Raw genomic sequence first — 21,109 nt, forward strand, 5'->3', positions numbered from 1 at the left:
AATAAAAATTTAAAGATTTTTAAGTTAAAATGTTAAAAAGTTAAAATTCTCTTTCTGGAAGAATTGTTCACTATCTGACAAACGGCTGCTTGTTGTGACATTAGTTGAGTTTACTGCCACCATACAGCGCTTCTGTTGCACATTTTTGCTCACAAGTGAAAGCAATAAAAAAACAAAAAAAATTTGTAAGTCATGTCACTCAACTATCAAGGCACCACTGTACAAGAAATGGATAAGGGAAAAAAAGATGATGTTATGACTTGAGTATTCTTTCCTTGTAAATTTACTTTTTGTCCCTCTTTTCGGTGTGGCTCAAACACTCCTTTTGTATTTTTGCACAAACAACACCTCGGGGTAGAAATACAGCATAGTGTGATGGGTTATTTTTAAAGGAGACATAATATGCTTTTTTTTCTGTCTTGTTAACTTCTCTAAAAAAAATTATAGGCCCTGTCTAATGCAAACGAGCCACTGCTCACCCCAGGCCCCTTCGACTGTGGGATCAGTGCCGAGAACGGCTTTCGGCACGATGACGACCGGGGCAGAGCATAGGAGTTGCGACGAGGTAAGTGTGAATGAAAATAAAGCCAGTGTCCACTGAGATTTTGTATTTTCACTTCTGGAGGCAGAACTTTATGAAGAAGCCAAATTGCAGTCTGCTAACAGAGAACCTTGTCTTAGCTTTTGGCTTAGACAAGTACTCCAGCGCTTCAACGTTGTGTATACCGGCCATTCAAAAATCAATTTTCCATAATATGTCCCCTTTAAAGTCTGCTTACATACTGTATCATCTAGGCAGAGAACACGTTACAGAAATCTGTACTACCTGTGTGTAAATGACAAAACACCGATATGTCACTTTGCAATGGAGTTTTTCTTTCTGCAGCTGGCCGTTCATGTTTGAACCCACAGACTCATTCGGGTCAGACCGCTTTTAGTTCAAGGGGAATAATTTGCGCCAGTTGTCCATATGAAAAAAAATAATTACACCTCACAGAGGACGATGGGGAAGTCCACGTGAATACAGGGATGCTGCAGCTTCACAATCCCCTAAAAAAAGAAGCAACAGCATATCATTCAATCATTAAAAATACTAATACCTGCGACCCGACTAATTAATCTCATTTTAATTGGCCGATATTGGCTCTTTTTAAAATGCCAATTAGTTTTCTTTTATTTCACATTATCACATTACAATAAAGGCAAAGATAAAATTCAAACGTTGCCCAAGTACTAAAGGGCAAAATATTGTAAAACAGTCAAATGTTATGCCTTTAATCCATATCTTCATTGTTGTAAGCATTAAAGGTCCCCCAAAAATTTGATGGTTTATTAAATTGTTTTTTTCGGGTGGTTAATCGAGTTTTTCTGCCAAATATCGGAATCAGCATCAGCTGGAAAAAAAAATCCATATTGGTCAGTCCCGAGATATACCAGCTGCTATCATGGTAGCATTTCACCAGTTTACATTACATATGGGAAATAAATTCAGGGTATCATGTAAAATCAATACTCTACATTTCAACATTTCAATTAAAGGGCTACACACCTCCAAATCAACTTCGTGTGTGTGTGTGTGTGTGTGTGTGTGTGTGTGTGTGTGTGTGTGTGTGTGTGTGTGTAAATTGCATAAATGTGTGTCTACTATCACTGTCTACATGTCCAGGCCGTTATTTTGACATTTTAATGCATGCTTGTTGAAATGTTGAATTTGGGTCAAAAAACGTCTGTGTGAAGCCAATCTGGCTTCAACACTGCCCCGTATGTGAATTTGGCTTTGTGTCCTCTGACTTGACTCGCAGGGAATCCTGAGGTCACTTTCGGAATGTTGACATAGTCACGCACTCAGCCGTGGTTTATACAAATGGCTGAGTCCTCTACACAACTATATAGTAAGTTGGAGTTGGAATAGCAGCGTTTGCGGACATCTTTATATTCATTTTCAGGTTAGTGATTTATTAGCAAAGCATTTGATTTGTTTATTTAGCATAGGTTGTTGTAGTACAGAAATAATTTAGGTCATAGTTTGTCACTGCTGCTGTCAATCACAGCCAGACCATGCTCAACCGTTTCCCCCCTCTCACGAGCCCAACGGTCGTCCAGGCAATGCCCTCTTTGAGCGCTGTTTTCAAATATTAGTGAGGGGAGGAGCTTTCCACCACTGGTACCAACACTCAGCTTACCTGTGGAATCAGATTCTTTTGAATCCTCTTCAACTTGGACTTTTTTCGACCGTTTTTTGTCACCACCGTCTCCTCGTAGAATTCATGGGCAAGGTCCCCATCCTCGTCGTAGTACAGTGAGCTGCAAAACACAACAGTCGCATTACACAAAATGTAACCTCAAACTTAATAAAGAAGTTGAATCAATTCATAACTTTGGAGATTCCACTGAAACCAGTTAGACTTTATTTATCAATTTACAACAAACATTCATCAGTGTTGTTTTTACCTCCTCCTAGTAAAAACAAAGGGTGTTGCGTTTCTGGGACTTTTGAGGCGGGCCACGGACTGTTCGTTGCCATTAGCGACAGAGTCACCTCCCGCCCCGCTGCCCGAGAAAGGCCAAGCGCCTTTGGCTTTGGACCCGCTTCCTCCCATTCTCCTCACGCATAAGGCATCGTTAGTCCTTCACATGAAGCACTAATCTGGTTCTGGGCCAGCCTAGCAATTCCTTAATGAAGGCAGGATCTGAGTAAGTAGAGACAAGACACAAATCAAATGTTATTCATGTGTTCACAATTAAACAGGTGACCATATTAAATAGTGTAAACTCTTACTGATCAGGCCATTTAAATCGAGTAAACTCTGACTGATTGGGCCCCAGTATTGCATCTCTGCTTTTTGCAGATGATGTGGTATTGTGGACTTCATTAAGCCACGATCTCAAACTCTCACTGGAGGGGTTCATAACCGAATATGAAGCAGCTGGGATAAAAATCAGCACCTCCAAATCTGAGACCATGTTCCTCAGTCGTAATACCATGGGAACCCTTCTCCAGCTTGGGGATGAGATACTCCCGCCAAGTGGAGGAGTTCAAGTATCTTGGATTCTTCCTCACAAGTAAGCTGAGTATGGAGCAGTAGATTGACAGGCAGCTCAACGCAGCGTCTGTAGTGATGCGGACTCTGTATCCGTCTGTCGTGGTGTAAAAGGAGCTGAGCCAAAAGGCTCAGCTCTGAATTTACCGTTCGAGCTACATTCCCAGACTCACCTCTGATCATGAGCTATGAGCCGTAAAGAAAAGAACCTCGATACAATGCGAAAAAGTTTCCTCTGCAGGGTGTTTGTGCTCTGCCTTGGTATAGGATGAGAAGTTTGGTCATCTGGGAAGTGCCCAGAGGAGCAAGATGAGGTGGCTTGGGCATCTTCTAAGGATGCTTCCTGGACACTTCCCTGGTCAGGTGTTTCGGGAATATCCTATCGGGAGGAGGTGGACCCAGGACGTGCTGGAGAGTCTGTCTGTAGACTGGCCTGGGAATGCCTTGGAATCCCCTTGGAAGAACTTGAGTAAGTGGTCCATATATAATAGTGATTGCCAGTGTCCTGAATAACGCCATAAAGTTGGACTATATTACACTGTTCCTCAAATTAAATGACTGGCTTGCTGTTAATAAAAGTATAGAGTTTAAAATCTTGCTTCTGATCGTCAAAGCATTAAATGGTCTTGGACCAAAATATATCCTAGACTTATTAGCTCCATATGAAGCATTCAGAGCCCACAAGTAATCCGGGACAGGTTTATCGTGTGTTCCCAGAATATGAACCAAAAATAGCAAAGCAGCATTCAGCAACTATGCTCCTCACTTTCGGAACAGACTTGCCGAATACCTGAGGTCTGCTCAAACTGTCAGCCTTTTTAAATGAGGCCTGAAAACCTTATTGTCTATTGGAAACTACCCTTACATGCTCAATCTATTTCTTGTTCACTTTGCTTCTACTGTTTTATTTCTAGTATTTATGTCTACATACAATTTATCTTTTGAATTTACTTTTTAAACTTCTTAACATCGACTGAATTTCTTTTTGCCATTGTAAAGCACTTATAATTTGACTTGTGTGCTAATTGTGCTATCCAAATAAATTTGCATTGATAAAATCATTCATTACTGCTGGAGTAGTTTAATTTAATGTACTGTACTGTAATATGCGTTATCCAAAAAAAGAGCAACATTACAATAGGCAAACACAAACTACATAGTTGATATAGCTCGTGTTGAATTCAGAGTAATGCCCAGTGAGTGGACACTAGTGCACATTTAACAACACAACTCTCACCAGAAGGCAAATATTTCAAAGTGTAGAATAACTACTCGTCGTCACTTTGAAAGTCGTCTCTTGTTAAACCATAGGTTAGCTTTATGCTGAGGGGTGCTAACCAACCGGACCATAAAACGCAGTAATTATTAACAGTCACTTTCAGGGATTTAACCACCACCCCAAGCCTTTCGTAATCTTAACGTACGTTATAACGTGGACACAATACTTTTAACTGGAACTGTTAGCCAGTTAGCAAGGTGCTGCTAGTTGAACCATGCTAGTTCTTTAGCCTCCTCTGACGCAGCTGAGCAATGCAAGCTAAAGCGTACAAGGCACGTGTCATTTAAAACCTCTCTACCCCCCTTGAAAGCACATTACTGTACAAACCGTGGTGTCGAACGGTGTTTCCGTTTCACAACCTACCTTCTTTTACACCTTTTAATCTCCATGATGGTAAGCATTCGTTGCTAGGGCGGTTGCATTGATGGGATTACGAGAACACACCCCTAATGGCTCACTCATGTATTTACCCTTAACATTTAAATTCGAGACAAGATTTCCAAGTTTTTTTTTCATTAAAAAAACAAAAAACATTCTGATAGATACTTTATTTAAAGTAGTGCACATATGTCACATTTGAAAGGATGTGATGAAGCCACTTGAATGTCCACTTAATTAGGCACCGGTTTAGACAACAGTCCTGCTATTGTTCTCTAATTAAAATATACTTTATATAAAATATATGTAATTTCATCATTTCCATTTAACGCAGCCATCTATTCTATCGCACCAATCCTCACTTGGTTGCTCAGTGAGCTTGAGCCTATGCCAGCCGACCTTTTGGCGAGAGAAGCAGGACTGGTTTTTCCAGGTGACATTTGGTGAGAGAATAGGGGTATAACATGGACAGTTCGCCAGTCAACTGCAGGGAGTGCTGCGCTTTGCTCATCAACAGCCAGGACGGATAGGATCTAGCTCAGATGCATCAGAAACATGTGTATAGCTCACATAGCCGCAATTAAATGGCTTATCTTGCCTGCTGCGTAGGCAATCGATGACTCATGAAAGGACTAGAAAATAAATGGGAGAAATCTAGTTATCATCTAGTTATCATCTGCAGGACAGTTGCATTATTCTGGATGAAACTAACAGTATTGGCCAACAAGTGCTTGTGTGCATTCAACGAGTGAAGAGATTAAACATGGAAAAAGTCAACAACATGAAATAAAGAACAGCTTGGGGGGTTAACAACATGAAATAAAGAACAGCTCTCAGTGAACTTCCATCATTAAAAGACATTGTACATTAAAAGACGAGGGGAGGGGTAGTCAACAACATAAAATACAGACCAGCTTTAAGTGAACTTGTACAGTAAAAATTCATTCACAATCACATTCAATCCAAGTGATTTTGACACTGGTGCTTTGACACATTCAGCATCGTACAACAATGTCCACACAACCGCATCGCTCACAAATTAACAGTGGAAAAAAAAAATTGAGTTGCACCCTTGAAGGGTATAGAGGACATGACAAGACTGCTGGCGTGGCTACTTCCAAAGAACACCTATTGACACTTAAGAATTTAAACATTCAGTTTTTTGATTATAATAATAATACATTACATTTATAAGCGCCTTTCAAAACACTCAAGGACACTTGATTGTGTGTATGCAGCAATAACTGATGTTACTAATTTTGTTTTAAAATTGGAATGTGTGTTTATGTTCAAGACTGGTTCACTGTGGCACAAGTGATGTGGCCAAAAAAAAAAAAAAAAAAAAGGTAATTTAATGAATTAATTAAAAACCATGTACTGTAGGGTCATTTGGAAGTAGACTGACTACACCCGCCGGGTTGTCTGTCAGTCCTCATTGGTCTCAACTCATTCTCTCAGGCACATCAGACTCTCCAGGTGTCAGGCACTGCTTCTCAGACTCTCCAGGTGTCAGGCACTGCTTCTCGCATCCTTTCACACGCACATTCGTGTCAGCGTTCTCTCGCGCACGCTCTCATCGTCTCGCGCCTCTTTCACACTCTCGTTCACCGAAAAGGTGTTTTTAGTTTTCGTTTGTTAACGGGAGCGTCACGTGCATCGGCGACTGGTGGTTTTGAAGGCCACGGTCCAGCCGGAGATGTGCTACGTTCCAGGTCTCCCCGTCAGCAGGGGTAAGAGAATGCTCATCCCGGCGTGGAGCCGCGTAAAGCCTCCTGCATCTTGGCTCGAGCTACTTTGTAGCGCTCCATGATCTGCTTGATGTGGTCCTCTTCCTCGCGCTGGAGGATGAGCAGGAAATTCTTCAATTCCGGTGTGGTGAAAGCATCCCACTGCAAACATAAGGAACACTGGGTTAGCTGTAGCAAAGTGGTTTTCAAATGTTTCGCAGCAATTACCACTCTTTGATAAACCCAACAGGCAAATTTTAGGAATCTGGGAGGAAGCCAGAGTAACCGGTCAAAAATAAACAAACAAACAAACAAAACATGGGGAGACCTTGAACCAGAGCTGAGATTAAACTAAATGAAACGAGAACCTTGCAACTGTGAGACAAACATGCCCACTGTGCTGCCTAATGCCATCAGATTACATGAATGTAGCCCGGTTTTGAGGTGACAGACGTGTCGCAGAAAAATAATGCAATGTCAAGTCTCATCGCTGATTCCGAGTTGTTTTGTTGCGTCATAGTCCGTGTAGTGTGACATACACAACGATTGGTCATAAGGCATTTGGGACACTTCACAACCGCGACAACAGAAGTCTGGCATTTCAGAGGTTTTGTCCTTGCCGTGTGACATCTCCTACATAGTCCTTCGATTGGTTCTTCATCACTGACCAATAGGAAGACAGTGCCCTTCTACTTATAACAAGAGAGTGGAGGCGGCCATACACAATCAAAATGTGTGTGGAGTGTTTAAAAAGTGACTTGAACAAAAGGGAAATATCGCAAAGTATACGTAGACTTTCCACTCGTGCTACATTTGCCAACTGCAAAGCTAGTACCTGATTAGCAAATATGGTGTCATGAAACCAATTTGGTACCTCAAGTTCTTTTTGGAGAATAGACAGTCCATACTGCTCTCTTCCCACCATCCAGGTACGGTTCCATACACTTTTTTTCTGTTATTTTTGTTTGTTAGATTTTTTTTTGCCTTTTCTGAACATAGAAACAATGCACATGCACACAATGCCTCCGTCCACATGAATTTGACAGCTACTTGTCCCGCGGACTTCCACGAAGGACCTAGGCAGATGGACTGAACCTTGACAGGTGCACACAACGACTGGGCAGGGTCTGGTCAGTGACGGTCTTGTAGTGACGGTCCAAGACACAGAACAGTATTTATCTGGTAGTATGACAGCGGGACCGTCACTAACTACAAAAAAGTCATGTATGGACAAGGTCATAGTGTTACCAGGTTTTTTTTTTTAAAAACTGGTGCGTATTTGGGGGAAGGTGCATTGTTTCATGTTATTGATGTAAATAGTTTAAAGGCATGCACCAAAATTCCTATATTTAATGCATATGCAGGTGAAGAAGTTGAAATATCAAACCATTCCCATCAAAACTGTGCATTTGGCAGCACTACAAGTTCATGTCAACCAATTTAATGAGCAATGAAACACTTACATTGACTTCTCCGGTCTCATTCTCCTTCAAAACAAAACTGAGCACTTTCTCATTGGGTCCAGCACACAGTCGCAGAGGTAGGGGGCGCTCGTTGTCTGACAGCTTGCGAATGTAAACTGCAAACAAACAAAAGCTCAGATCAAAAACAATTTCAAGAACTAAAGTGAGATTGAAGGTTTAATGATTTGTGTGAATATGTGCAATACCTTGTTCGTGGCGCTCGCTGCGCTCAAACAGCGCGAACTTGCCAGGGTTGTCGACCACGGTGAACTTTTTCAACAGGGCCTCGATGACTTCGCGAGCAGACGTGCGGGAGCTGATGTGCAGGTGCTTGGACGCGTCTTTGGGCAGGTAGAAGGAGGTGCGCCGCTTCACACCGCCGCCCTTCCTGGAGCCGGCGTTCTGCGCACCTCCGCATCCTGCTTTCTTCGGGTGCATGACCGACACGGGCCGCGCCAGCTTGAACTGAACTTTGATGAAGCCGGTGTAGGAACCGTCCTTGTTCTGTGCACAGGAACAAATCATTCCAACTGTGGTACAATCTTAACACTAATACATATAGGAGATGTAAAAATAAGTCTACACACACCCGTTCTTTGAGCTTCTTCTAGAAAGTAAAATCCCTTTTAATGGTGGTAGATGTGTGTTAACTGACGACTGTTTAACATGCACTTGAATGTGATTGGTTAATTTTGAACAAAGTTACAACGACGTACGCATACATGTGCAACCACATTATCTCCCCCATTGGTTTGAGACACTTAAAGGTCAAGAGTGAAGTTATTTTAGAAAATCCCAAACGTCACAAGTAATTAAACAAAATACATTAAATAAAGCATGGAAAAAATAATTTCTATTTGACAAAGTAATGGTTTCCCCGAAGTGAGATCCTGACGAGCGACAAACCCGGAAGTGTGACGTCACATCAAGAGAACAATAGCGGGGCTCTGTATGGTGGTGTACAAAGCCAGTCAGAAATCGATTCGGAAAGCGACGTTTCAGAAGTATCTCCGGTTCAGGGATGAGATCTTACCCCAAATGGGGAGTTTGAGTACCTTGGGGTCTTGTTCACGAGAGAGGGAAGGATGGAGCGAGAGATTGAAAGGCAGATCGGTGCAGTATGTGCTGTGATGGGGACTTTGTATTGGTCTGTCGTGGTGTAGGAGCTGACCTAAAAGGCCCAGCTGTCGATTTACCGGTCAATCTATGTTCCTACCCTCATCTATGGTCAGGAACTATGGGTTAGTGACCGAAAAAACAAGATCCCAGATACAAGCGGCCGGCCGGAATGAGTTTCCTCCGGGCTCTGCCTTAGAGATAAAGTGAGAAGCCAGGTCATCCAGGAGGGGCTCAGAATCAAGCCACTTCTCCTCTACATTGACAGGAGCCAATTGAGGTGGCTCAGGCATCAGATTAGAATGCCTCCTGGATGCCTCCCTGGTGAGATGTTCCAGACATGTCCCACCGGCAGGAGGCCCTGAGGACGACCCAGGACACGAAGTAGAGATTATGTCTCCCGGCTGGCCTGGGAATGCCTTGGGATCCGCCGGAAAAAGTTGGAGGAAGTGCCTGGGGAGAGGGAAGTCTGGGCTTCCCCGCTAAAGCTGTTACTCCCACGACCCGACCGGTCGAAGGTGGCTTGATGGACTTTGACTTAACAGGCGTGTGTAGACTTTTTATATCCATTGCAAACGTAACACTCACCATGTTCATGAACAGATTGCTATTGATCTGAGTGTTGTACTCCTTGACCTTCTTCTGAGTATCGGCAGTTGTCAACACCTGCTTTCCACATTCGGTTGGTTCATCCTGAGGGGAGAGAGAAGGGAAAAAAGTGTTGACCCCACAAGACTTCAAGTGTTCCATTTCCAAACATAATCAGGGAAATGGTATTATAGACACAGATATAGTATTTGTGGATGATTAAACAGTGGGTCGCACTAACCCCAGTCTCACTTATAATGACAATACTCTTATTGTTCAATTGCTTTTTATTATTATTTACTCTTCTCAAATTACAGAATTATGCCAATGACATTACAAGTTCTCTCACAATATGTTGACTTCATTCTTGGCTTTTTATTTTACATGTGGTCAAAATACTCCTGGGTTTTTAGACAATACATGACCGATCTATAAATGCAATACTGTAGAAACCTACTGTTTCTTTTTAAATTACTGATTCAATGACATGACTTCAAAATTATGGCTCCAAGAGGTGAACTGGTCAAGTGTTTGCTGCGAGACAATGTAACGTTGTCTTTGAAACATCAAGGCTTGAAAAGACTTGTTTGTTGGATCTGGCATGCACTGGTTGCATCAGACTCACATCCTGCCAACGCAGGCAAAAGTGACGCCATCCAATCTTGTTCTGCGCCTGCGCCTCTCAGCTGTGGGAGGGCTAATGGGAGGATGAGGGAAGGGCGGTGGTGGCGGTGGGGAATTGTGGAGAGCGCCAGTACAACTTGCAGCTGTTTGCATGACTGTGAGCAAAAAACTCGACAGCGCATTCCTTCAGCGAGTGTTCATGTAAAAATAGCCCCCGCGCCAGTGGGAGATACAATGCCCTCCCTTGTACAGCAGACATCCTGTGAGGTCAGCTGACTCCTCGGCCAGTCACGTTTCACTCATTACAGCACCGGCAGTTTCGTGAGCATGAAATAGTCTTTTTCCTGTTTGCGCAGGCCAAATGGCATTTCCTGCATCGGAAAACAACGAAACAGCACATTTTATTTCCACACAAGCCACTATGGTAGTAAAAATCTCAACAATATTCCTGTTAAGAATGTGGCCAAGCACCTTTATTTCTTTAAGTTTAGAAAATGTTTTCTAAATATGAGGTCTAGACGTGGGGTTTACAAGAATTCAATGGGTAAGAAGTATAAAAAAGCAATTATATCACTACTCCTGGCTGATTGAAGAATGATGTGTTAAAATGATGCTGTATCAAAAAAAAAAAAAAAAATCTGTAGGAGTGCCAGGTGCAGTTTTCCGATAACGCTGATGGGAGTAAAACCAAGCCGAGAGAGCAAATAATGTGTGTGTTAGTGTGGACTACTACAACACAAAATACCACAACATCCCATGAATCATCTATGATGCAAGAATGAGTGTTAAAAATGGGCGTATATACATGGAAATATGAGAGGAGCTTATGCGTCACTAAACACACCCTTCTGGTGCAAGCTATGGGCTGGTTGTATTTTAAAAGGGTACTTTTGAACTACGCCTGTCTGCTTCATTTGCTTAGCATCCTGTCCATACTATCCCAATCACTACAGTAAAGGAGAACTAACTCAATATGCTTGAGTAACCGTAAAACAAGTTGGTATTAACACATTACCTTGCTACCAACACTCAACATCACCAACACCACCAAATCACACTAAAGCTTTCATGCACGAATTATGATAACCCCCATCAGTCAGGGGGTGGGGGAATTCGTTCATGTAGGAGAGAGCAACTTTTGAATAGCTTTCCTCTGTGGTGACCACTGTCATGGAACGGGCTAATGCAGTGAATAAAAAATTGATTATTTATTCCGCAGTCATTCATTATGATGGAATTAAGCGCCATCTGTCCACGCCAGTCTAAGTTCAAAAACCTTTACTGTCCAAAGGCAGACTAACTACGTTTACATCATCTTCCCAAACTCTTTACTCAATCTGCACCCACATTACCTTTGTGGCTGACACGGTTCAGTACATCAAAAGCAATAAAGACATGACAGTCAGCGCAAGAGAGGGTGTAATGGTGGCACCCATGTCTGCTTCAACTCATGATAGTTTTCCCAAACTAAGACTATACACTGCATCAAAACAAATTAAATCAGTGTCAATCATGATAGTTTTACCAAACTAAGACGATACACTGCATCAAAACCAATTAAATCAGTGGCTCCCACCCAGCAGAACAAGTGCGAACCTATTGATGTCTGACAGCTATGTTCTCACTGCACGGGTCCAGTGGTTTTCGGGTCAGGGACCATACACAAATATCCTTTCTAAACTAAAGCAAGAAAAATGTCTTAAGTAACAGCCCACTAAAAAGGTAGAGACAACTGGAAGGTTTGAGAACTCTCCCCTACTGTCAATTCTAGTTTCTGGTTTTCTTGAGTTGTTGTTGTCTCATAAGGTAAAATCCCAATCATCACACTTTATATTTTACTTGGGGAAAAAATCAACTTTATTTTAACAATCAATTGCTACTAGTCTCGCTTTATCAGTAAAACACCATCCAAAAATGTCAAATCCTAACCACTACACTAAGTTATTTACCAACAAATCAGAACCACAATAATGTAAACATGGTTTTCGGTAATACACCACAACGGATGGTCAAATGACAGCGTTTGGAACTCAAACATTAAAGTGAGAAAGTCTCGTTTTACAAAATGGAAAACTTCGATTGGCACACGCCATTAAACAAAGAGCTATAAGCTTTACAAAAAGAAGACCATGTAGATTCCAATAAATTCTGTTTTGAACTGGAACACTACCAAAAAAGGTCACACGCGCACTTGACTGCCCGTTGAAAATACATTCAAGGACAACTGGGAATTTTGAGAACTCCGCTCTAAAAGGCGGAAGCGAAGCACAACTTCCACATTTTCATCGATTTTGTTCATTCTTATTTTTTTAAAGAGTGTTTGTTTGTTCTTTTTGCCTCTCACCTTCTTGAAATCAGAGTTCGCTTTACGGCCCTTGGGGAAGAAGGACGTGCGGGCAGTGAAATACTGCTCGAACTCTGCGTCGGAGTCTGCCGCTTCGTCGCTGCAGTATCCGCTACTGGTGGAGCTGCCCCACGTTTTCTCGAAGGAGGGCGACTTGTCTGAGCTACTGGCCGTGGACATGTTGATGAGGGCCTGAAAATCCCTAAGCTACTTATGATACTTTCCAACTAAGCGATCAAATTAAGACCTTCTTGAAGGCTGTGTTAAATATTATGGCTAGCCAATGTAAAACACAAGCGACGAACTAGCTCAAACAACTTGATCGACAGCTATAATCAATGAATAAACGTCAACTAATCTCTCTCGCAGACGTCTTCACCCGGTCTCGTTTCCGCTCGACAAAAGTGTTACTGTGTGAAACAGGATGCACTTGGGTGGAGACCCCGCCCGGCCCGTGGCCCCGCCCATTAGGCCGTTGGCTTTAGAAAATACACAGATCCAACGCAGCGTTTTCTGATTGGACGCGTGACACCCGGAAGCAACGTCTGATTCCGACAGGCTTCCTGATTGGACTAGCGACCGATAGAGCAAAAAAAAAAGGTAAACTGAAGGGTATTCTGCGCATGCGCATTGACAAGCCGCGCAGTCTCACGCTCCCGGTTAAAGTGGTCACGTGTCGAAGCCAACGGAAATGGCGTCAAATCAACCGTCATTTAGCCGATTAATGTATGATTTCGCACACTGTACAACTAATTAATAATGTTTGTGGTGGGTGGGTGGTGGATCGGGGGGCTTTCAACATGATTTACGTAGGAATGAACCTAAATTTCTTGGCATTGTAATTGATGCAAAATTATGCTGGAAACCACAAACAGAAAATCTCAAAAGAAAATATCTTAAAACCATAGGTATTCTTGACGAAACCAAGAAGCTCCTAAATAAGGAATAATTTTTTATACATTATGTTGTTCATTATTACTGTCATAACTGACATATCAGTGGAGACATGGGGTAAGACAAAACTAAAAAACAGTTTATCTTTAAGATAAACAAAAAACATTGTTTTATGCTGTTTTCAGAACCGTTCAAATTATATAGAATTAATGAATCAGATATTTATCAAATTAAACACTCCCAACTTCTACAACTCAGACAAATTCAAAACACCATAAATAATGGACAAAACAGAGAATAACCGACTTTACCACAGTACCTGGAAGCTGTTCGAAATCATAGAGTTGTTTCAGGGGCGCAAGTGTCTTGTAAAAATCAATGACAAGAACAAACAAAGCAAATATGTGTCATTTTTAAAGGTGTTAATTCATGGAACAATTAAAGAGAATTGGTGTAAATCACTGGTTGTTATAAAAATAGGTTTAAAAATAAACATCCAGCCGCTTTCCCTCACAAGCGTCGAGCGCATGCTGGACCAGATTCTAGCCGTCTTCGGGCAGCAGGCAGGGTACACCCTGAATGGTTGCCAGCCAATCGCAGGGCGCACATAGACAACAAGCATTGACACTCCCAATCATACCTAGGGACAATATGGAGTGTTCTGTTAACCTGCCACACATGTTTTTGGAATGTAGGAGGACACGCATGTTTTTGGAATGTAGGAGGAAACCGGAATAAGAAGAAAAACCCACACAGGCACAGGTAGAACATGCAAACTCCACACAGGTAGGACAGAACCCAGAATCGAACCCATGACCTCAATACCGTGAGGCGGATGTCCTAATCAGTTGACCAAAGTGACGCACAGTTTAACAATACATTACTACAAAAATATATACATCTAGTACAAGAAACCACTGAATTCAATGGTCTAAAAGTTTAGCTTAAGTATGTGTGCCTGCCAATTTTTTTTTGTCAGATTATTGTCATGTGAAATTATTTTTACCACCACAGTATTTTTTTTACTCTTATTAAATTATTTATTGCTCCCTCTGTTGTGGTGTTTTTGTTGGACTTGTTTTTACAGCAAGGACTCTGAAAGTAAAGTAAAAGGATTCTCCCACTGAACCAATATAGCGACACTGATCACGAAAATATAAAATTTGAACAAATCTGTTCATGTTAATATTGTTCAAATCTCACCAAATTAGGTTATATTGTCTTTTGTTTTATGTAGGATCTTAATGAAATAGCTTCAAGGAGGTAAAGTTTCACTTTCAGTCGAGATAAAAACTCCTGTTCAAAGGCCAGGTTTTTAGGATCTGAAAAAGTGAGACAGGAACAAATCATTTTCAAACTTTTTCAAACACTATCGTGACCTATAACCTGTACAACTCAATTAAAAACATTTTAGATAAGGGTAATCGAGGTAGGCAAATGAGATAATGTGGTTGCATAAGTGTGCACACCCACTTGTAAGTACTGTAGTTTTGGCGCTGTCCAAAATTGATCAGTCACATTCAAATTCGTGTTAATGGGAGTCAGCAAACACCTGCTACCATTTTTCCTCACGTATATTTGTTTTTTTTTTAAACTATCGAAAAAACGTAATTCTCATAGTATAACAACTTTAATCTTGAAAATATTCACCTTAAATCTTATGGTATACCGTAATTACTTTTTCTTTTCAGCATGTTCCTAATAACGTACTCCTTTGTAATATTTGATTTTCCATCTGTATAATTATTATTACCATGGTGGGTCGTAATAGAGCATAAATGTCCACCCATTTAATTGTAATATTGACAATTCCTGTTTGGAAGTTATTTTGGACATTTAAACTGAAAATCCAAACAAACAGGCACTTCATCCCACACCAGAGAATTATGAACCTGTTTTCAAGGTGTGGAATGAGGGTTAGGGTGTGTCAGGTGATGCTAAAACAAGAGAATAAATAAACTACCCTGGGATTATACATACTCGCTACAGATGCGACATTGGTTGAACTGGTGATTCCACTTTCAAGTTATGAGGGAACGTATCTATGACAATGACTTTCATTCAGTCGTGGCTTCCTCTGTCAATGCACTTCATTGTGAATAGGAAATCAGATTCTTGAACATCTTGTGCATACACGATAGCACTGAGGGCCTTGTTGCATTCAGGCAAACAGTTGATGTAAAAAAAAAATGTAATGACTTAAGGCAGGTTCTCTGAAGTTTTACTTGTTTTAGGCCTGGCTAAGTGCATGTCAATGAAGTTGAGACTGTACGAATATATCTATTAAGAAAACCTTATTGAGAAAACCTGACAAGAAATGTTGCTCAACTTTTTTCTCAATATTAACGCATTTCCCCTACTGCCTGTACAGTACTTCCTTTTGTAAATATATCAGGCATTCCTTTTTCTGCTTTGAATTTGTGCATATGATCATTTGGAGGATACTCAACAAAATATTTCAGAAAATATTTACTTTATCCCTGAATTCCCCCCCCCCCACACACACACTTTATGTTACATTCAGGTTTCAAAGACAATGTAACATGCAAATCAAGAGTCCTGTAAAAGTACCGTACTCAGTTTGTGGGAGTAGCAATGGAAACTAGTTAGGACAAAGTGCTGGTACTGTACCCCTCTGAAAAAAAACTCAGTGGCCACAGAAACAACTTTAATCTGACTAAAGTAAAAATAAATACAAATGTTACCATTCACATTCATCTCTTCAATTTGTCAACAATTTTCATCCTGCAGTCATGTCCAGAGACGTTGCATATAGTCCAGTGAATCTTAAATTTTTGTATAGGTGCAACTGTAGTCACAGGAACATCAAGCTTGTCTGTAATTTTCTTTCGAATCCTCCAAGACAGCTCTTTCCTTTGCTTCCTCTACTCCCTGTTTAGTGTGGTACACACAATGTCACCAAACGGCACAGTGACTAATTGCAACACTTTAAAGTTTAAACCAAACGACTGACTGATTACACGTTTGAAGACAACTGTGGTGCTAACTCGAAAACATTGTCTTAAGTCAAATGATTATCAATATCTTTTCTAGGGTTCCCATAATTTTTCTCCAGGCGTGTTTCATGAGTTTGTTTATTGAACCACAATTCAAAAACAATGACTGATTTTCATTGGTTTATTTTCTTCTTATTCTAAATGTTTTATTATTATTACTTTTGTCAGATTAACATTATTTCTGTGACCAATGCGAGTTTCTCTTTCCTTAACAGAGGGGTATCAACAATTTTGTCCATGTGTGTCAGCAACAATTAAATACCCTCCTTGATGGAGGTCATGAATGAATGTGACAACTACTATTTTAGAAAAGTGGAAAACCCATGCTTTGTGATTTGACGTTCCTTACCACATTGGTGTCTGTTTCGATTGTGTGCTCCACAACCAACGTGTAGTCAGTGGAAGAACCTCGATCCCAGCTGCAGTCTAAGCGGATCAGGGGTCGACAGCGGTAGTGGCATGTGAACTTGCAATCTGGAGGAAGGGAATGTTTCAGACACACAAGTAGAATTATGTATACATACAATTCATTGCATTGCTCTGTCATGTTCCAAAAAGTACACTAGTGGCGATTATCGTCTTTGCAGTGGAGTAGAACTGTCGAGAGTAATAAATACAATGAAGGATGAAGTAGTTTCCAGTTTCACATGAGAATGCACGTATTAACAAATATTTTGGTCATTGCTATTTGCAATTTACAGAGTCAAAAAGAACACGATCTGACACAATCAGATTTTTGTTGCTGTGCTTTATGCGCATGTATCCTTTGTTTTTGTTTTCTTTTAATAATGTAGTGATAATACTGATATTGTGGAAATTTTTGGTCATGATAATCGAGGCATGAAATGTTTCATCTCAAACCACACTATTAAATGAAAAGCTTTTAAGATCATGTGACATTGAGTACTTTCAGTAATTTTGGTAAAAATAACAAAAATAAGATGATATCTTGCTGTTATTATTATCATCAGACATGTTGTGAAGCATGAGTGTTTCATAACTACTGTATAGGCACGTGATTACAGTTTCTGTATAAACCACCAGCTTATCTTTGTGTGGGCTGCTTCTGAAGAACAGGAAGTTCAAGACTTTGTTTCATCTTGAAGATAAAGTCTTAAACAAGAGAAACATACAGACAATGTAAGGGAGTCTGACATTTCCCTAAATGTCTGCCAAAGGGCTGAAGTAAGCTGGTCAACTTCCAATTGTCATTTTATTTCATTTCTATGCATCTTCTCTCCACACAGACACGCATCGGTGGACTCACTGGCACAACGCAAGCTCTGTTTGTAGAGGCCCCAGATGAAGTCCCCACACAGGTCGCACCACGTGGGCTGAGCATGGCTGCAGGGCTGGAAGTCGTGGCCCTCCCCGGTCTCTTCTGCCAGGCTCTGGTCAAGGTCGCAACTGCTCAGGACGCGGATGATGCCCGCCCTGCTCAGCAGATCTGGCACCTTCCCCGGGCTGATCCTCAGGGCGTTGGCTCTCTCCAAACGTGGCGGGGAGCGAGGCGAGCATGCGCTAGTCAGCTGGACCTGCTCTCCGCCAGGCGTTAGGTCACGCAGCTCGATGAACTCCCCCATGGACGTTGTGTCACTCACGACCTCTACACCTCCATGGTCACTAAGAGACGGTAAAAACACTGAAATATTAAGTTACTCTGCACAGAAACTGTCTTCACAAAGCTGCTAACTTGGACGAATGAATATGTGCTCCTGAAAATACGGTAAACAAAACAATAGAAATCACTCTAACTTGAGCAGTTGTGAAAATATTGTGTTCAGTGATTTGTTTGTAATTGGCCCAAAAGAAATGACCTACGTTTACAACCTAAATTTTATTTGTTCCATTAAATTGTATGATTTCATTCTCAACAGCGGCAGCATGGTGGAGACTGGTTAGCATGTCTGCCTCACAGTGCAGAGGTTATTGGGTTCGATTCCAGGCCGGGAAATTCCTGTGTGGAGTTTGCTTGTTCTCCCCGTGCCTGCATGGGTTTTCTCCAAGTACTCCGGAGGAAATCGCAAAAACATTCTTGGTAAGTTAATCGATCACTCTAAAATTGTCCGTTGGTATGATTGTGAGTGCGAATGGTTGTTTGTCGAAATGGTTGTTTCTCGAAATCAACTGGGATAGACTCCAGCACGCCCATGACCCCAGTGAGGATAAAGCGGTTCAGATAATGAATGGATGGATCTTCCCAACTATTTTATAACAATCATATATATTTATAACAAACATATTTATAACAAAATATGTTCATGGATGTCAGATTTTCAGCCTGTGTATGATACCATGTTGCCAGGGCCTTCAAAATTATTTGTGCAGGGCGATGTAACTTCAACTACATTAGTTATGGGACTGTTTCTTGAACCAGTCAGATTTCAAATTCAAGTATCACTATTGGTACATCGGCTCCCTCTAATCATTGAACAGTTCAGTTATATTTGACTCTTGCATTTCATCTTTAAGACTTTTATTAAAAGACACAATTTGAATCTAACTTTTATATGGAGTGGATTTCACTTAAATTATTATTTAAGTAGTTTTTCCTTTTAATTTTCCTATAATTGAATGCAGTTTGAATGTGTATACCGTGCATAATGTTACAGTGCTTTACGCTAATATTAGATATACTTTTTATCCAAGTAAAAAGTTCTAGGATAAAATGTGCTTTGGCTGGATAATGGTTGAGAAAAACTGCTGATGCATTCACGTTTTAACACTTTCAAGTTCTAGCTAATTAAAGGCATTCTTTATTGTGTTGTTAATATTGTTATGTCAATGTGAGAAAGCAATACGCAAAATCGAAATGCGCAAAATGTATTATTAGTATTATTAAAATAGGAAAATGTGTGTTTTAAACTTTGAAACCAATGTGTCGTACAGGACACTAAGTGCACAAAAATAGCTTCGTAAGTCGTGATGTCAGCAGACTACCAAAAGTACCTCACCTCAACTAAGCTCATGAATAAACATCTACATTTTAACCAGACTATCATCCACATGCTTCTCCATTAAACCATTCTATAAACACTCTTCAAAATGTATTGTTCGGCGTGTTTTCGTAGAGTCCCACTCACTCAGTAAGATGAGAAAGATACGCGCTATGTTTGAAAAACATCTTCCATCCGAAGAAGAAAACTTTCCGCGGCAGACATCTCGGTCGGGCTGGGCTTCTTCTCTCGGCGTCCCGTCTTGAGGAAGTACGCCGTCAGCACCGGTCGTTTGTCACGGCTCTGCCCGGTGCCATCACGGAGGGGGGCACTCCATTGGAAACATCTGTGGGGGTTCGGAGTAGTATGAGTGAGTATAACGGGTTGAAGTGAGAGGCGGAGGAAGACGAGTGGGAGGAAGAGGAGGAGGAAGCATCAGCAGATGAACTGCAGCAACATCCGGGATGTTTTCAAGCAGGCCCTGGAGGGGACAGTGAGAAAGCCCACTTCGTTGATAAATGAGCAAAACTTGGCATACGGTGTCCAAGTATTTGCACAGTGATTGACTTTACACACCTCCACAATGGGTTTGAACTGTAATGATTAATTTACAAACATTTTATTCAGAGTACTTTCCATTCTCAGGGGCTCTAATGGGCTTTCTTAACTCTTTTTTTCACCTGAGGACCCAGCGTGTCCTGTGTGAAATGGCTCGAGGCAAATTCAAAAAAATGATTTGTGATGACTTTTATGATGTTTATCTGATGTTTTCTTTCAAAAAATTCTCCAAACTTTGTAGTGTTATGTGTTTGGTTTCTATATGACGCGTTTTTAAACCTTCAGTGCTTCTTCCTTTTGGTGCAGTTTGGCATTGACACCTTACTGTCACCTGGTGGCAGGAAGCTTAATTGTAATTGAGCATCTCCTTGTCAACAGCAACATACATTTGTATTAATGTAATTAAAATACGCTGTCCCACGACCCAGAGGTGGAAAATTGAAATTATTTTACTGACCACTAGATGGCGTCTTCCAGCACCAATTTGGGCCACGGCACCGTGGTTCATGGGAAAGTCAGGTCAAAAATGTTCTTCGACAATAATGTTCTATGTCCCAAACACGAGTCTAAACATGGCCTTCTGGTTAATATTGCATTTGTGGAGTATAAATTAAGTGGTAAAATCCACCCGTTTTAATCCATCTCAGGAGCTAGCTATTTTGTCACTGTCGACTGAAAATGACATCACAGCACCCATATACCAATTATGTCGCTTTTGGATCATAAAAATGGGTGCCTTATCCTGGGCAATGTTCAGTGCATGGCTTCAATCTAGTCATACGGAGAGCAATGTAAAATTGATTCCATGCATGTATTCTTAAAAGGAATTTAATCAGTAGTTGCTTTTTTGAAAAGTTTTTGCTAAAGGTATCCGAATTACCGGTATAGTGATTGCTAATTTCGCAACACACAAAAAAGGGACTAAAAATAAATAAATCCTGTCAACACCTTTTAATGAATAAAAACAGAATAGTCCAACCTAGGGGACGGAATTGTGTATGCCTTCAGTTTTGTCTTGAGTAAGTGAAAGGCATTGTTTAATTTCAGGGGTTCCACAAAATCTTTGATAGTATGCCAGTGTGACAGACAAATAGATGGATTTTTATTTTGTGCATGAACCCTCAAATTAAAGCCTAACACGTAA

At 41.0% G+C, this 21,109-nt stretch overlaps 2 protein-coding genes across 5 annotated transcripts; both read right to left on the reverse strand.

The window, feature by feature from the left end:
* Positions 1 to 453: 453 nt before the first annotated feature.
* On the reverse strand, positions 454 to 4,799 carry LOC109510642 (tumor suppressor 2, mitochondrial calcium regulator). The gene is made up of 4 exons (XM_019861114.1): positions 4,684 to 4,799; positions 2,452 to 2,690; positions 2,184 to 2,304; positions 454 to 1,050 (listed from the first exon to the last, which is right to left on the reverse strand). The coding sequence occupies exons 2-4, from the start codon at positions 2,598 to 2,600 to the stop codon at positions 985 to 987; spliced, it is 336 nt and encodes a 111-aa protein (XP_019716673.1). The 5' UTR covers positions 2,601 to 2,690; positions 4,684 to 4,799; the 3' UTR covers positions 454 to 984.
* A 1,221-nt stretch (positions 4,800 to 6,020) lies between these two features.
* On the reverse strand, positions 6,021 to 19,820 carry LOC109510641 (ras association domain-containing protein 1). 4 transcript variants are annotated; one of them, XM_019861110.1, is made up of 7 exons: positions 19,555 to 19,820; positions 17,739 to 18,094; positions 16,821 to 16,945; positions 9,593 to 9,697; positions 8,095 to 8,392; positions 7,889 to 8,004; positions 6,021 to 6,587 (listed from the first exon to the last, which is right to left on the reverse strand). In XM_019861110.1, the coding sequence occupies exons 1-7, from the start codon at positions 19,593 to 19,595 to the stop codon at positions 6,441 to 6,443; spliced, it is 1,188 nt and encodes a 395-aa protein (XP_019716669.1). In that variant the 5' UTR covers positions 19,596 to 19,820; the 3' UTR covers positions 6,021 to 6,440. The 4 variants fall into 4 exon arrangements, with proteins under 4 accessions (XP_019716669.1, XP_019716671.1, XP_019716670.1 ...); XM_019861112.1 differs by lacking the exons at positions 16,821 to 16,945; positions 17,739 to 18,094; positions 19,555 to 19,820 and adding an exon at positions 13,774 to 13,952; XM_019861111.1 differs by lacking the exons at positions 16,821 to 16,945; positions 17,739 to 18,094; positions 19,555 to 19,820 and adding an exon at positions 12,561 to 13,292.
* Between the last annotated feature and the right edge of the window lie 1,289 nt (positions 19,821 to 21,109).

The sequence above is a fragment of the Hippocampus comes genome, unplaced genomic scaffold (assembly GCF_001891065.2).
Source record: "Hippocampus comes isolate QL1 unplaced genomic scaffold, H_comes_QL1_v1.1 scaffold40, whole genome shotgun sequence".
NCBI classification, from domain to species: domain Eukaryota; kingdom Metazoa; phylum Chordata; class Actinopteri; order Syngnathiformes; family Syngnathidae; genus Hippocampus; species Hippocampus comes.

Coding starts and splice junctions, on each gene's coding strand:
- LOC109510642 (XM_019861114.1), bottom strand. CDS start 2,600: ATGGGAGGAAGCGGGTCCAAAGCCAAAGGCGCTTGGCCTTTCTCGGGC. Junction 2,305..2,451: donor TTTGTTTTTACTAGGAGGAG/GTAAAAACAACA, acceptor TGTGTTTTGCAG/CTCACTGTACTACGACGAGG. Junction 1,051..2,183: donor AAAAGAATCTGATTCCACAG/GTAAGCTGAGTG, acceptor TTCTTTTTTTAG/GGGATTGTGAAGCTGCAGCA.
- LOC109510641 (XM_019861110.1), bottom strand. CDS start 19,595: ATGTTTTTCAAACATAGCGCGTATCTTTCTCATCTTACTGA. Junction 8,393..9,592: donor GCAATCTGTTCATGAACATG/GTGAGTGTTACG, acceptor TCCTGTGCACAG/AACAAGGACGGTTCCTACAC. Junction 6,588..7,888: donor ATGAGACCGGAGAAGTCAAT/GTAAGTGTTTCA, acceptor TTATGTTTGCAG/TGGGATGCTTTCACCACACC.